Source organism: Sceloporus undulatus, chromosome 8 (genome assembly GCF_019175285.1).
Source record: "Sceloporus undulatus isolate JIND9_A2432 ecotype Alabama chromosome 8, SceUnd_v1.1, whole genome shotgun sequence".
Classification (NCBI taxonomy): Eukaryota; Metazoa; Chordata; class Lepidosauria; order Squamata; family Phrynosomatidae; genus Sceloporus; species Sceloporus undulatus.
In genome coordinates this window covers 12,034,104-12,051,059 of record NC_056529.1, presented here as the reverse complement: position 1 = coordinate 12,051,059, position 16,956 = coordinate 12,034,104, and the positions used below count along the sequence as shown (strand labels likewise).

Here is a 16,956-nt window from a genome sequence, read left to right as displayed (position 1 = left end):
CCTCTGGGCACTGTAGTCCAAAAACTAACTTCTCTGAATGCTGGATGGGACAGTGGCAAACAGGCCTTGCATACAGTCAGAGTGAATGGGCTACAGACACTCATTGTATTATTTTTAGATAAAAATATATATTATCTCTTTTCTACCACAAGGAAGTTGAGAATGTTCATGCTAAGGGGTGGCATGACTGCACTCTTTGAATGCCTCAAGAGGAGGTTGCAGACTTGTTCTCCAGAGGGTACAATTAGCTCTAATGGTTTGACATTACAGGAGGGTAGTTTTTGAACATTAGAAGGAACGTCTTGACAGTAAGAGTGGTTCAGCAATGAAACCAATTGCCTAGAAAAGTGGTGGGGTCTCCTTCTGTGGGCATCTTCAAAAAGAGGCTGGACACTTGGACAGTGACCTGCTGGGGATGATTTAACTGGAGATCCTGTACTGAGCAGTGGTTTGGATTTGATGGTCCATGAAGCCCCTTCCAACTCTATAATGCCATGATTGTCTATGAAAATTGTGCTTGTTGTTCCCAGGTAAATGTGTTTAGGATCAGGGCAACAGACACAAACTCCATTTAATTCCATTAGTTATGCAGCTTTCATTTAAGTGATTTTAGAACAGGAATATTTATATTACGTCCAAAAATCATTTGTAACAGTAGTTGTATTATTATATGTTTTCTTATATCTTGTGTTTTTCTTTGATGTTTGTATTATATTAGATGTTATTATAGTTTGTCATGTATTTGGTGTATAAATGTTATGTAATCTATGTTATTTTAATAAGAAATTTTGTTTTAAATTTAAAAAAAAACACTAACAATTCCCATTCTTTTAATGGGGCCAAAAATCTCTTGCATGAGATGACCACCTCACTTTTGTCGTTGTGTGCCTTCAAGCCTTATGGCAACCCTAAGGCAAACCAAGCATGGGGTTTTCTTGGCAAGATTTGTCCAGAGGAGGTTTGCCATTGCCTTCTCCTGAGCCAAATGGTAGGGCTGGCCATGAGTGGCAATACCACCCCAAGAATGGGAGAGGCACCATAGAGGCAAAGTGAACACGGGAGGGGTGTTTGGCTCCCCTGTTAGATTTTCTGAAAGAGAAGTGTTAGAAAAGTTTGCATTAAAATCCCAACCTCCTCTTATTTTCTCTTAAGCAAACCTAACTGATTTTGATGGAATTTACTGATGGTTGACCTAATCTATATTGCTGCCTGAAGTGGAGCATCAAATCCCCCCCCCTCCGCCCTTCTTCTTGCCAGCCACAGGCCTTTTCTCAGGCAGCCACAGGCCTCCAAAGACTCCCTCCTCACAGTAGCCACAGGCCTCCAAAAGGCCTTTCTTTCCAGGACCCACAGGGGTCCAAAGAGCCTTTCATTCCAGTAGCCACAGGGCTCCAAGGAGTAGCCACAAGACTCCAAAGTGCCCTTCTTTCCAGTAGCCACAAAGGTCCAAAGAGCCTTTCTTTAATCCATTAGCCACATGGTTCCAAAGAGCAGTTCCTTCCAACAGTCTTTCCATTAGCCACAGGGATCATAAGGCCCTTCTTTCCAGTAGCCATAGGGCCCAAAGAGCCCTTCTTTCTAGTAGCCACAGGGGTCCTTTCCAGTAGCCACAGGGATCCAAAGAGTCCTTTTTTCCAGTAGCCACAATACTCCACAGTGCCCTTCTTTCCAGTAGTCGCCAGGGTCCAAAGAGCCTTTCTTTTCCAGTAGCCAGAGAGGTTCAAAGAACTCTTCTTTCTAGTAGCCACAGGGGTCCTAAGAGCCCTTCTTCCCAGTAGCCATGGGACTCCAAAGAGCCCTTCTCTCTAATAGCCCCAGGGGTCTTTTCCAGTAGCCACAGGGGTCCCAACAGCCCTTCTTCCCAGTAGCTCCAGGGCTCCTGCCTTGAGGGGTCGTGAGAGATGGATCCAGTCCTCCCTTCTTCTATACACCCCCCCTTCATCCAAGGTTTTTTTGGGATCCCTTGCATCCTTTTATGGGGGAAAGACACAAACATACACACACACACACACACGCAGCCCTGAAACCCCCAAAGCCAGATCCCTTTATCCCAAGCGGGAAAGCAGTGTTGCAGTGACTGGCCAGCCCTGCCCTCCCTCCTGGGCTCTTCCATCCCTCGCAGCCTCCATCCCCGGCACCTGCTTCTTGCCTCTGCACAGATCCTCCCTTCTCTGCATGCCCTTTTTTTTGCCCAATGCGGATTCCTAACAGGGAACGGGAGTTTTTTCTATAGGGAGGGGATCCTTCCTTCTTCCTCCTAGCTTTCTCTCCATCACGATCTAGTGGCTCCAAAGGACGCCTCTGTCTGGCTCCATTCCCATAGGAGTCCGATCATCACAACCACCACCACCATCATCATCATCATCATCATCATCATCATCATCATCATTTCTTAGGCACGTGCTCATACATATATTTGATTTCCCCCATCCAGCTTCTTTTCCTCTTTCCCATCTCCATCAGGCGCGTCCTCCTTTTCCTGGACCTGCCCTCCATTTCCACCTTCTGCCCAGTAGGATTTCCCAATGCTGAGCATGCCTTACAGGCATGCATTCATTATTAACGGGAGTGATTGCAGCTTTTATTGGTTCATGTCCTCCATTTTTATCTTTGCTGGTGCCTTGTCCTCCTTTGTGGTGAGGATATCTGCTCACCCTGGACGTCCTCCTTTTCCCGGGCGTGTCCTCCATGCCAACCTTCTGTCCAGGTGGATTTCCTCCCAGGTCCTCCATGTTGACCTCCTTCTATGAGAGGTTGGGTCCCAACTGAGAGCTCTGGTGCCAGAACAACTTCCATTCCCAGAATTCCATAGCATTGAGCCATGACAATTTAAGTGGGGTCATAGTAGATTATTTCTGCAGTGAAAAAGAACCCACTGGGATACCCTGGGCAAAAGTCACACTCTCTCAGCCTCAGGCTGGACACTCTCTCAGCCACTGAGACTGGCAAGGGCAAACCCTCCTCTGAGCACACCTTTGAACACTGGGATACCTTGGCCAAGTCACACTCTCTCAGCCTCAGACTGCACTCTCTTCGCCTCAGAGGCTGTCAAGGGCAAACCCTCCCCTGAACATACCTTGCCAAGAAACCTCCATGAGTAGTCTGCTATGGACATGACTTGAAGCCACATAACAAGAACAACAGCATCAAAGGCTTTGGTGTATTCTGGGGCTGAGAGAATGTGACTTGCCCATCTTCTTCTATTCCAGGCACATTACCATCCATCCCTTGCTTGATCTCCCACCTCCCCCCCTTCCAACAATAAAATAATAATAAAGTAAAAAGTGGGACTTGAGCAGACAGAGGAAAGCCCTGCTTGTGTCAACCTCTTCATTTTGGATTAGAAGAATGTTGAGTCTGTGGCTTTAAAAGAATATATATATATATATATCCCCAACCATTAGGATTCCAGGGAAATACAACTTAATTTTCTGCTCGCTCTCTCGCTCGCTCGCTCTCTCTCCATCCTCTTCCTTCCTTCCTTCCTTCCTTCCCTCCTCCTCTTCCTCTCCTCCTTTTTTCTCTGCCACACTCTTTCTTTCCCTCTCACTCTTTCTCTTCTCTGGACCACCGTCCTCCCTGAACGTCAGTTGGTGATTTTTTTTCCTCTTATGGGTTGAGCCTTGTGTTGGTTTCAGAGTCGGAAGAGAGGGAGTGAGAAAAGGGGGGAAAGGAAAAGAAAAGAAGGGAAGGGGGAAAGCCAAGAGAGGAGTGCAGCTGCAAGCCTTCAGGTTCCGTATCAGGGTTTGGACAACACCAGAAGAGGAAAAGGGAGGCGAAAAGGAGATATACATATATATTTTGGACTTGACTGTGGCAGGGCGAAGGGAGGAAAGGAGGAAAAGGAAGAGGAGGAGGAGGAGGAGGAGGCGGAAAAAAGAGAAACCCTTTTGGAAATCACCCTTTCAGAGAAGAGGAGGCGATCCTAGCCATTCCTTGGCATCCTTAGCTCCAGATCCAAGCCCAGATGGGTCTGGGAAGGAAACCTGGGATGTCTTCTTTGGTTTTGGACTCCAAAGAATCCTATTCGACTCAAGGAAGTTGAACTGGGGGGCTGCCGCAGAGTTCTTCAACTAGGGAGGATTTCTTCTCATTGTTAAGACTACTCCTGCTATTGAGGATCATCACCAGCATCCTCATCATCCGAGGGCAGAGGTTCAGTTCTCAGGATCAATTGTGTCTTTGCTTGTTTTTTTTTTTTTGTTTGCTTGCTTCCCAGCTTCGCAACCAGCCATTTCCTTTTGGACCAACTGCCTGTGGATTTTCTATGTGCTTCCAAAAGAGAAAGGAAAAGGAGAGGAGGAAAAAGAAACACCATTCCGCTTGGTGGTTTTGGGTAGTATTTGATTGCATATTTTGAAAAACATCCAAATATTATTATTTTTTAAATAATAAGAATAATATCCTAACTCTGGACCGGTCTCCAGCCATCCGTCTGTGTCTTTGCACTGCCATGGGATTGAAGGTTTTTTAGCTTGGTGGTGGTGGCCACCCCTCCCATTTTTATCTTCATTTCATTTTATTCTCTCCTTGCCCTGCACTCAAAAGCTTACATATATGAGATGGAAAATCGAGGGCTGTTCGGTGCCCTTTGTTACCTGATGCTTAATGCTCCTTTGGTGTTCATGGTGCAAGGTAAGTCCCAAACTTCCATTTCTTTCTGTCTCTTATTTGTCCTCCCTCTTCCTGTAACAAAATAAAGCTGCTCATTGACAGCCACTAGTAAGTGACATTTTAAAAGAAAAAGTGACTGGAAGAGAATCTTCCCACCAGTTCCAACTGGAAGGGTATTTCTCCCCCCTGTCACCCCCAGCTTGCAAATGCATGTGAACAGATCTGAAAGCCAAGTATAAAGCAACATTGGTATGTGTTGGTTGAATGCTGCACTGTAGATTGCCTGTCTTCTGTAAAGGCAAAGCAGCTCACACTGTTGAAAATGCAGGGGTCTAGGAATGATGCTGAAGCAAAAGGGTGCATGCAGAGAGCATCGCTGGGGCTGCGGGGACTCAGGGATGTCTGCACTCTGCTGCAGAGAATTTGAATCCAAAGCAAAGGGATGGTGGGAATGGGGAGGGGGGATGGAGGGAATAAGGTACCACAAATGTATCACCCTTGAAATCTTGAATTGCTAAGGTACCACAAATGTATCACCCTCAAAGTCTAGAACTATTAAGGAACCCCAAATGTATCACTCTCAAAATCTTGAACTATCAATGTACCCCAAATGTATCACCCTCGACATCATGAACTGCCAAGTTACCCCAAATGTATCACCCTTGAAATTGTGAACTGCTAAGGTACCCCAAATGTATCACCCTCAAAATCTTAAACTGCTACATTACCCCAAATGTATCACCCTTGAAATTGTGAACTGCTAAGGTACCACAAATGTATCACCCTCGAAATCTTGAGCTACTAAGGTACCCCAAATGTATCACCCTTGAAATGTTGAACTGCTAAGGTACCACAAATGTATCACTCTTGCAATGTTGCCTCTCTGCAAGCTGTTGTTTGGGCAGGGGACAGATTTCTGAAAACTTTTGGGCTCCCCTGTGCCACTTGTCTGATATGGATGGGTGCCCAGACTGCAGTGATCATGGAGGGGAGGGTGCCTATGATAGGTGGGAATCCCAATCCTTCATTCACAGAGAGGGAAGCCTAGTAGACCTTACTCCTGTTGTTTGCGATGGACCAGCATTGACATTTTAGGAATGAATCCATGAAGAGTTGTTTGTGTATAGAGGGGCTTGTCTAGATGGCCTTCAGAGTCCCTACTTCTGGTCCCTGTAGTTTTCCAATACTGTGTGCAGCATCCACAGCACATCTGTTAATTCTGGGAAGTGAAAAAAACTATCCCACTCCCAAACCTGAAACATTTTGCCCAGTCTTTCAGGTTGTAGCAAAACAATCTTGTTATGTCTATTTTAAAGAAAATCTCTCTTGTTTGCTACCTTTTCCTTTCCTTGTCGTTCTTTTTGTCCTCAGCTACATTTACCGAAGTTCCTAAAGATGTGACTGTTAGGGAGGGAGATGATATTGAGATGCCTTGTGCTTTCCGGGCCAGTGGATCCACCTCTTACTCCTTGGAAATCCAGTGGTGGTACCTTAAAGAACCCGCACGAGAGCTTGCCCACGAATTAGCCATCAGTAGCCCTGGCAGCAGAAGCAAGGTAATAAATACAACAAATACATGCATACGCCATTGATTAAGATGATTTGTTACAGGGTTGATAGGAATGGAAAAGCAAGTATGTTGTTGGTTTTTGTGTGGTATTGCAACATCTATGGAGAAACCTGTGCTTCCAGGGTTGCGCCTATCAGTCTGCTCCTCTTACACACACGTACACTAGATTCAGACAAAATGTGAGGTCCTAAGCCCACTAGGGGGTGCAGTATTTGGCACAATTTGGCTGTTTGCATAAATTGTCTGAAATGTGATGGATCTGTGGCTGGTTCACGGGTGCATATTTGGGACACAAGAGCCTCCATAGCAAATGTCTGGTGATTTGTGTGTGTGTGTGTGTGTGAATGAGAATTCAAGGATCAGGGCACTTGTACAGGGTATGCATTTTGCTCCATATCTAGTGTTCTTTATTCACATGTTAAGCTGTAAGTTCTCAAGTGATGAAGAATCAAGCAAAGTTATATGCATGTGTGAACCAGTCTTCAGAAGTGATTTTGCAGCTTACCACGCCCAGCCTTGTCATTTCACATTGCAATGGAGTTTCAGGAAGGGGGGGGGGCAAGCATGGGAACCTCACATTTTCACCGTGAGGAACCATAGCATCTACATGAAAAGTCACGAATCTGAACAAAAATTACCTTGTACTGATTTTGCCACTTCACTTTGTTGTAGGTAGGTAGGCAGGCAGGTGAAGACAGTGAGAGAAACCAGTCTAGAATTCAATTAACTTGTCTATGGGCTTCTGGAAGAGAGGAGCAGAAACAACAGGGTAGTAAAATTTGGTTATTGGCAACATGAGGAATGTTTGGTGATATTTGTGTGACATAGTTAAAGTTAGATTACAAGACCTTCTCACAAATAAAAGGCAAGCAGCCTTCGTTGGCAAATACGATTATGCCTCTGAATCAGTTTTATTTGGGCCCAGTCAATGCCCCCTGCACTGCTAATCCAACCTGCATGGAAAGTGGATGGAGACAAAGTGGATGAAACAAGTAATGGTGGATCTCCTTCATTCTCAGATTAGAGATGGATGCTTGGAACATAAATAGTAAACTAGTGCCAGAAAGTCTGTGGTTGGCACCTGTCCACCTATCCTGCTTCCGGTTTTACCTTATGGCTTTTATGTTCATGTGAACACTCAGAGATATGCAGGCAACCTGCATTAGAAATTGCAAAGTGAATAAGGAGTGAATAAGGAGGACATGATGCATTGACCAGAGTGGTGATAAATGATAGGCGAGACCTACTCAGCTATGTAGCTCATCTAAGGACAAATTACTATTCCTTGGCCCTACATTACAGGGGTGTTGTGCGGTTCAACTGAGAGGAGGCCTGTGTAGGGTGTCCTGAGTCTCTGGAGTTAAGGATATACAAACGTAATGAATTGGAATGTTCCCTGATTATATTGATCCTGATTCACTCTCTGTGTGAGAATTAATAAATTCCATGCATGAGGAAAGAAGCAATATTTCTAAAGAAGAAAGCATACTCTTTTTGTTTTATTAGTTATTTGTCCTTTATTTATTCACAAACTTGCTGAGCAAGGCCTGTTAATGCCGTGACGAGCTGCTGCATTGCTGTCAGACAAACACACTCCATGCTGCTCTTTTCGACTGACAAATAAACTGACAAATAGGGTTGGGTCATTTGACAGAGTGATCTTTTCTGTGGCAATGATTCAGAGTGGTTGTTAGCATCTCCACCCCCCTTTCCTTATCTTCCAACCCTACTGCTGTGGGATGGGACCTGTACATGTGTCCACCCCCCTGGAGACATTGCAGAAGAACTCTGCAGTGGGATGAAATATCTTCCCTCTGACATGCGATAATTAAAACCTAGCAAGGGGGAAACAGGTTATGTCCTAGGGATTCATTCCTATGCCAGACAAAAGGTAGTCATTGCAAAACAAGGAGCCTTTTTTGGGGAGGAAACCATGCCCAGGCTGACACTCAGCAGCCCACGTACTGCCAAAGCAAAGCAGCTCTAGCTGTTGAATGAGAAATGGGAAAATGCTCCATCATGTGGAAGGGGGACCCTTTATACTACAGTCAGATCTGTGGAAGGGGTACAAAGGGTCTCTGAACACAGATCCTTTACACACGCATTATGATCCTTTTGCAAAAGGGCAAGCCATGCAGCATCAAGGATACTGGGCAAATTTTATACCCCACCACAGCCATAACATACACTCCTGTGCATTTTTCTGTAGGAATAAGTCCTAGGTGTTTGTTATATAAAATAGAAGAAAGAAATGCACTCAGAACAATCTTTGGAGGAGGTTCTAGCCCTGGTCCCAGTAGCTAGATTAAAGAGTAGGGATTATATAAAATGTTAGTAAATTTTCTCACCCTTGACCAGAAATACCGTGGCACCCTACAGAGGAAACAGTCCATTTCCATGAGATTTCTTACATTCGGAGACATGTTGGGGGCAAATGTGCAAAAACCAGCATTTTTTGCACATGAAATAGTACGATCTGTGCAGCATATGCTCTTCTGTGCAAAAAATGTCCATTTTGGCACAGACAAATATTTTTTAAAGTCCTGGAATGTGAGGGGGATGAGGGAAACTATATCAAAAAATTTAAAATATGCAAAAAGTCTCAGCATCTCACCCAGCTGGGGAAAAGATTTTGAAATCATTCGTCCTTGCGTCTGGGAATAAAAGAAGCGACTATGGAGCAGGTTTAGCTTCCCCTCAGCTGTGTGTCTGCTCATTGCAACCTGTTTACTCTCGCCTTCAAGCTATAACAGCAGTCATTCAGAATGAAGCTTGATTCCACCAGTGTAGATTTTACCTCTTCATCTTCATAGCTCCACTCTGAGTTTTGTTCCTGAGTGAAGCATGACAAATTGTTGGGATGTGACTGTTAGGGTGCAATAATGCAGCATAGGGTACTACATGACCACTGAGCATGTCCAATCCTCACTGAGTTGTTTGGGGCAGATTCCATTGTTTTATTTTTCTAAGGATAGTTTAGAAGTTTTGTAATGGAATTGCTTTCCCATCACAAACATGCTTGTAACCTGAGATCAAATATCTGAGGCCTCCCTCCAAGTACTGTATCTCCTCTGAAAGAGTCTCAGGCAGCATCCACACTGCTGAGGTAATCCAGTTTGACACCACTTTGCCTGCCAAGGATCAATTCTATGGAAGCAGGGGATTTGTCATTTGTTGTGGTTCCAGAGCATTCTGACAGAGAAGGCTAAATATCCCATAAAACTATAATTCCCAGACTTCCATAGCATTAAGCCTTGGCAATTAAGTGGTATCAAACTGGATTATTAATGCAGCGCAGATGCAGCCTCTGAGATTTTTGATAAGGTGGTGGCCCTTTCAGATGTGGAATGCACCCTCATCGGTGAACTATTTAGAAAGCCCCAAGGTACCCTGAAAAGAGAAAGAGGGAGGATTGAATCAATTTAATTCTTCAGTATACATGGGTGCTCAGTGTACCCTGGGAACTGTAGTTCAGAGAATTAGACTAACACTCCATGGAAGAAAATGCCAATTTATTATTTTTTGTTGTTGTTGTTGTTGTTGTTTTGTGCCTTCAAGTCATTTCCAATTTATGACAACCCTAAGGCGAACTTATCATGGAGTTTTCTTTAACCAAAATCCTTTACCAAGTTACAAATCCCAAGATTGCATGGGTCAGGCCTTGGCAGTTAGAGTGGTATCAAACTACTGTAATAGTGCAGTGTGGACACACCTCAACAAAGTTTAAGTTGGTATTAACCTTCATGGACACCAGCCAGCTTCATCAGAGGCCCATTGCATCTGGTGAAGTGATCTGCCATCTATGAAAACTTACACCAAATAAAACTTCATCAGTCTTTAAGATGCAAGAAGACTTTTGATCGTTTTGCTGCAACAATCTAACAAGTCATTCTTCTGTAAAATTCTTAGATAAGGATTAGATTCTGAAAATGTAACACCTACTGGCAAATCCAATTGTTACTCCCAAATACAGGAGACCCATTGAATCAACTACTGAAAACTAAGTCAGCACTTACATCAATCCTCTTGGTTCAATAATAATATAACTTGTACTTTTGAAACATTGGAGTTCCCTTGAGCCTCCTGATAGCTCTCTCTTAGGCTATATAAGCAACAGCACTTACAGCTTAAGTATCAGAAATAGAGAGTGATAGGTTATACTGTTGTGCAGCCAATAGAAGCTTTGTTGTTGCAAGAGAGAGTTTTTCAACAATGCCCATGCTAATACCAACCCAATCGGTATTCCTTTCAACATACTAATATCCCCAGATTTCAGCTGCACTAAGTAAACTTACAAAGCAAACAGGTATTTGGTTAGATCATGGATACCCAGCTATTTTCTGGGTGGGGATTCTGGGAGTTGTAGTCTGAGCTTTCCCAAGCTCTGTGGACTCCAACGTGCATTTTCTGCACACACAAAAACACATTTCTCTCACTAATGACTGGCAGTCCAACAACACTGGAGTCATTTCTGCAGCTCCAATTGCCACCTGTTTCAGTGCCATTTTCTTTCCTCTCTCCACATCCCCAGCTGCTTTTCTTCTATGAAAAGAGTGGTGTCATCTCCTGCAGCCAAACAAATTTGATTATAGTAATGACATCACTGAGATTAATGCTCTCATGCTGAAGAACTTCAGCTTGCTATTAATGCGTCACGATTACACAGCCAAATCTGATAAACCATGTGATGATGATAGAATAGAATCATAGAATCATAGAGTTGGAAGAGACCACAAGGGCCATCCAGTCCAACCCCCCTGCGATGCAGGAAATCCCAATCAAAGCATCCCCGACAGATGGCCATCCAGCCTCTGCTTGAAGACCTCCAAGGAAGGAGACTCCACTACACTCCAGGGGAGTTTGTTCCACTGTCGAACAGCCCTTACTAGAGAGATCTAGGAAGGCAATTAATTTGGGGGTGCTAAAAATGTTCCCTTCCAAACTTTCCAGCCCTTCTAAACTGTACAGAAATGTGCAAATAATCTTACTTTGCAGTAGAGGTCAGATTTTTCTCAGTGCAGATTTTGCATTATAGTATTATATAGCATTATAGTATTGCCCTTAGTGGGGGGTTTTTTAAAAATAATTAAAAACTACAAAGTAATACAGCCCTAGATTAGAATGCATACTACAACTTGGAAAAGTTACTTTATTGTATTACAGTCTCCAGGACCTCTCAGCAAAGTGGTTTGAGGGGAAAGTACCTTTTAAAAACTCTAGATGCACCCATGCTTGGTGGTTGCAATAGATGGCTGCTGGAGAGTAGAGATGAAATTTCACAAGTCTTTTCTTGACAAGATCTCTGATTTTTCTCAAGCCACTTGGACAAAAAATAAATAAAAATCTAAATATCTGCATTCTTCATTTTTGGTGTGTATGGTGCTGCCACACACACTGTATAGAGAAGATATGTATGTATCACAAATGATGCCAATTCCAGGGGATTCTGGAGAAATGCAAAATAATAGCCAGGCTGTCAGCACAACTGCTTCTGATACCACTTGCAGCATCAACAGGAGAAGCCATACATGTGGACACAGGCACGCAAAAAATAGAAACCAAATGACTGTGGTCGATAATAATGAAACCATCCCTCAAAAACTGTTGGAGAATTTCCTATTCTAGTTGTAAAATTCTGTAGCAGTGTCTCCCCATCACATATACACCCCTATTGCTTTGGTGGATAAAACTGAAAGGTCATTTGCACACAGCTCTGGTCCTCATTCACAAACTGTTTCTGGTAAAACAAAATTTAAGCTTATTAATTCACACCATGACAGTCCCTTCCTATTGTAAACACGACAGTCCCTTACTATTGGCTATGTCAGGTGGGACTGATGGGGTTGTAGGCCTAAACGTCTGATGGCCAAATGTTGGGTTCTACTCCTAGTTTTAGATGGTTTGGATATTTTGTGGCAAACTGGTTTAATAGTGTGCTGGAAGGGTAGATAATAGTATCAATTGGAAGGAAGGAAGAGAAAGAAAGAACAATATATCATAACCCAGTATTTAAAGACATTGCTTTCCTAGCTGCTCTTACTGCTATTTCACAGCTCCCTTTGGAACTGGAAGTGTTTGCAGTATTATCAATTAACTGACTCACAGCCCATTCTTGCCCTCAACTATTGCTATCTGATCATCAGATACAACAGCTGTATTACAGACACTTATTCCATGCACAGTTGCATTTCACCCAGACATTCTACCCAGTGAGTTAAGAACCCATTAACCCTGTTCAAGTTGTAAGATGCAAGATGCTCCAACAAGGAGATTTATGTACTTAATGGCAATGTGTGTGAATGCATGCATGATGTTGCTCCTCTGCTTCAAATGTCCCCATTTAATTTTTTTTTCCCTTTCTTTTCCTTTTCAGGTAACGAATAAGGATGCAACTAAGATAAGTGTAAGTGTGTCTCTAATTGTATTCTGCTTATCTGTGGGTTTGAGGAAGGGGATATAAATTTAGCCCTGGAGCAGAGCACATTCTTGGTATCTATAAAGTCTAAGGTCAGAGGCCTGTCATTTCCAGCCAAGTGTCATGCTTAGAAAACACTTTCTACTCTTGGTCCTTGGAGAACTTATCAGACCTTACCACAATGAGCTTAATAAGCATATGTTTGTCTCTATAAAGAGATAACTCCTCCAAATGAAGTAGCATGGATAGTGATTTGACTGTTGGGCTATGACTCTGGGAGACTAGAATTCAAATCCTTGCTCAGCCATGGAAACATACTAGGTCAAGTAAGGCTTTTTCAGCTTTAGAGGGTGGCAGTGATTAACCTCCTCTGAATAAATCTTGCCAAGCAAACCCTAGAAATTGACTTGAAGACACATCACAACAACAAAGCCTCAGATGTTTTTTGAATTTTGTCCTACTTTGTGTCATTTAACCATCCAGAGCCAGAGCAGAGGACCTTATGCCTGTCAAAGATCTCATTCCCTTAGAAGTAATCTGCTTGGGCCTCCTTGTTGCCTCCTTGTTGCAAGCTGGCAATGTCAAAGCTAGCATTTGGTGAGAACAGAGTAAAAGGGAGGGAGATTGCCCCTTTATCTATCTCTTTTCCTCCCACTCTTCCACCTTCTCTTTCTCTCCCACTTCTTTTTGCTACCCTTTTGTCTCACCATCACCCCTTCCCACTCTCTTTCTGCCACCCCTTTATCTCTAGCTCTCTATGACACTCCTTTCTCTCTTTGCCTCTCTGCCATTTCTTTTCTCCCCTCTCTTTCAGTCTGACAACCCCTTTTTCTTTCCCTTTTCTCTGTTCCCTTTCTTTCTTTGTGCCATTCCCTCCCTTCTCCCTTATTCTTTCTCCCCACTTTCTGTCCCCACCAGCTTCTGTCAGTGAAGCAGTTTGCTCTTGGCAATACTGAACAATATTGTCTGGATTGGAGTATAGGGAGCCCTGGTGATGCAGTGGTTAAATGCCAGTACTGCAGCCACAAGGTTGTGAGTCCCATTCCAGGCAGAGCTCCAAGGTCCACTCATCCTTTCATCCTTTCATAGGTTAGTAAAATGAGTACCCAGCTTGTTGGGGGCAATTGGCTTACAGATTGTAAGCCGCTTAGGGATTGCTGAGTGCACTGATAAGTGGTATAGAAATGTACTTACTATTGCTATTGCTATAACAAATCGCTAGCAGAGTAGCCATGTGCAGCCCACCCTAGCACTAGAGGAGCCTAAGGGTCAGTTTATATATACATTCAGCAGAATGAAAACAAAATGCAGGATGCAAATAATGTTAACAGGTTCATTTTTTCTCCCTCTTTTGTTGGGGGAGCCCTCATGGTACACGAAAGCTGAGGGGTTCACTTATTTTCATGGTAGCAATCTACCACCATTAGGCAATCCCCCTTGACACTTTGGGTCAAGGTAGCTCTTGGGATATGTCTATAATACCAGATATTTAAGGTTTATTAGGCATTCCAACTCTTCTAAGAACTGAGGGATCTATATAGTATAATAGTGTAAGCAAAAATTCTCTAGACATTCACCAAACTACAATTAATTCATTAGGGAAATAGCATGACAGCTCAGTCTGTATCAAGGCTCTATTCTGTTTGCAATGTATCATAAGATTAATGTCCAGTATGTCTGTACTTCTGAAGGGGAAGGCCAGGGGGATGTTTGTGATGGCTGGGCTTCTATGGCTTCCATCACGCATTTTTAATTATGGACCTCTATTGCAGTGCACAGAAAATATTCCAAAATTGGTTTCTTCCCTTGTAAAAGGAGATAATAAGCTCCCTTTTTCTTTTGTTCTTTGTGTCTGTGTTTTGACTTGTGGTCATCTGCATCTTAAACTATAGGGTCAAATCCATATTTTATCTACCTCTGCCAAGTTCATTCATATTATGTTACAGTTGAACGTTTGCTATAGATATGAAGCACCTCTTTCTTATGCCTCTCTTCGTAAACTATTTGCTGGTGTGCTTTTGTGGAAGATTCAAGACTTGCTAGATAAAGATTTTCAGAAAGCAGATCTTCAAGTGTCACCTCACAGAATTCTGCTTTATTTAAATAAGGGGCAGGATTTCTAAAAAGGAAAACATATGTAACACTTGAAAATGTTTGGCAGTCCTAGAATCATCTGTCTTAATTTATGGTGAACAGAAAAGAAATAAGAAGAGCAATAAGAAATTATACACACATATGTGTGCATCTGTGCATATGCTTAAAATATGGATATAACTGAGAGCGAAGAAAAAGGAATAATGTATAAAGTGCATGATGGATCTGCAAATGGTGTGGACTACATTTCAGAAGCAGATGTTGTAGGCTACGTCTTAGACAGAACAAATAAAAGGAGAGATATGTAGCAGTCTATTTTTGGAAAGGGATTGGGATCACTTGTGGCAATGAGGTTGTGCTCAGTTTTGAGGGGCCTGGTGTATTTTTTCTATTTCTCAAGAAGACTGAGGTTTAGCCAGTTAAGAGTTTTGCATATTTTGTGGAGTATTAAGTGCAGACGTTACGGTTTTTAGTGTAGCAATGATGCTACATTTATGTGGGGATGAAGCATTGCAGAATGAGTAGCCGGATGCTGCTGGATGCATTTATTTCTACAAGAGGATGAGGGCAGGATTAGAGAGGCCCAGCATGCTGGGGTCAGTTTTGGACAGATGATACATTTTAAATGTATTATTGCTGGAAGCGGGGATGGATGGATGGTTGGCTAGGATTAGTGGCTGGCTGTTGACTATAGTGGAGAGATGCTTTTAATTAAGGGAAGGAAGATGGAATTAGTAGGCAGAGTTTGATTTTGGATGCGTGACCCAGTGCTTGGAAGTATTCATTGTTGGGTGGGGGGCACAGGAATGGCCAGAAGCAGTGACTAGCAGCAATGCCATATTTTAATTTTTGAGAAAAAAAGATTGTATTTTGAAGAGACAGGGAAAGAGCACCACCAAAAGGAATTTTATCCAGAGTGGAAAAAAAATATTTCTGGATGTAACATTAAAGGTTTGAACATAATGCCTCATTTCTGCAAACAAAGGAGGCTGGTTCAAGTATATCAAGAAACCACATCTTCACCCTTATGAGTGCTGATCTGTAAGAATTGTTTTGCAGTACAGTACTATGGAGGAAAATATACTCTGCACATGCATTCTCATTTAATGTATTGGAAGATATGTTTCAACACGGATTGTGGATGTGACAAACAGCTTCCAGGAGTTCAGTTTGGTTAGTTACAGCTCAGAATTAAGCTTTGGTTCAACCTACAAAAGCCTCTTTGGCTTGCAATATGATTATCACTGACTTCTTGCCTATAAAACCTAATGTACAGCTTAGCGCTTTTGCTATCAGATCCACAATTTCATTTGTGAGCCAATGTAGGAACCTATTGGTCTGTCTAACTCGGTATTGTCAGTCCTGGCTGGCATAAACTTTTTTTAGGCAGGTTTTAGGCAGGATGCATGTTTCTAGTCCTGTTTGAAGATTCCTGGTATTCCCTAGTAGTCTATCATCCAAGTACTAACTAAACTTTATGGTGCTGAGCTTTGGAAATCATATGAGATCAGATATGTTCAGGGTGGCTTGGGATATACTACAGTAATTTCTATTAAAGTCCAACATCTTTGAAGTATCTCCAGGTTTTACTTGTGGTTTTAATGAAGATGGAAAACCTGAACTGTAGGAGAAATAATGTTATTTATCTAGAAGGGGTTGTCAGACTTCTAATGCGGGTTGTTCTTTGAAAAAATATAAAGAATACACCAAAGTGAATTGTGTATGAAAAGCCTAGTTCAAGATATACTTCCCAAATTTGGATCCCCAGATATTTTTAGAGTACAGCTGCTAAAATATCTAACCAGTGACCATGTTTGCTAGGACATCTGAGAATTGAAGTTCATTGACATCTGGGTACCCATGTCTGGGAAGCACTGCCTATAGCAAGATAGAATTGCAATGTCTCAAAAGCCTTGGGGGCAAAAATTCTGCTGATCACATACTATATGTGCAAAGTATTTTTCATTGTACTGATCAGGTGATTTCAATGACTGCATCAGTTAGACACTGCCTCAAAAAACATAAAGAAAGAATTTACGTTATCAGAAAGGCTTACCATATTACTATGCAGAATAGAAGGCAACAGAAAGATTAGCTGGAGGCCTGCTTAAATGTCAGTCCATATTGAATTGTGCAGTTGCTTTGTGGAATCTATTGTTCAAGACGAGTTTTCCCTGCTTCTGTTCCCATCCTTGCAGCCTTGTGAGGAAGGACAGACTGGCCACAGTGGTTCATGTCTTCATCAGGGGCTTCACTAGGGGGT

General features: G+C 42.7%; 1 protein-coding gene across 1 annotated transcript in view; it reads left to right on the top strand.

Moving 5' to 3' along the window:
* The first annotated feature begins 3,495 nt into the window (after nt 1-3,495).
* Nucleotides 3,496-16,956, top strand: part of VSTM2B (V-set and transmembrane domain containing 2B) — a 43,694-nt gene continuing 30,233 nt past the window's right edge. Inside the window, exons 1-3 of the mRNA XM_042480723.1 lie at nt 3,496-4,635; nt 5,986-6,170; nt 12,558-12,587. Of these exons, the coding sequence (XP_042336657.1) occupies nt 4,563-4,635; nt 5,986-6,170; nt 12,558-12,587 (288 nt within the window). The 5' untranslated portion in view covers nt 3,496-4,562. The remainder of the gene's footprint in view (nt 4,636-5,985; nt 6,171-12,557; nt 12,588-16,956) is intronic.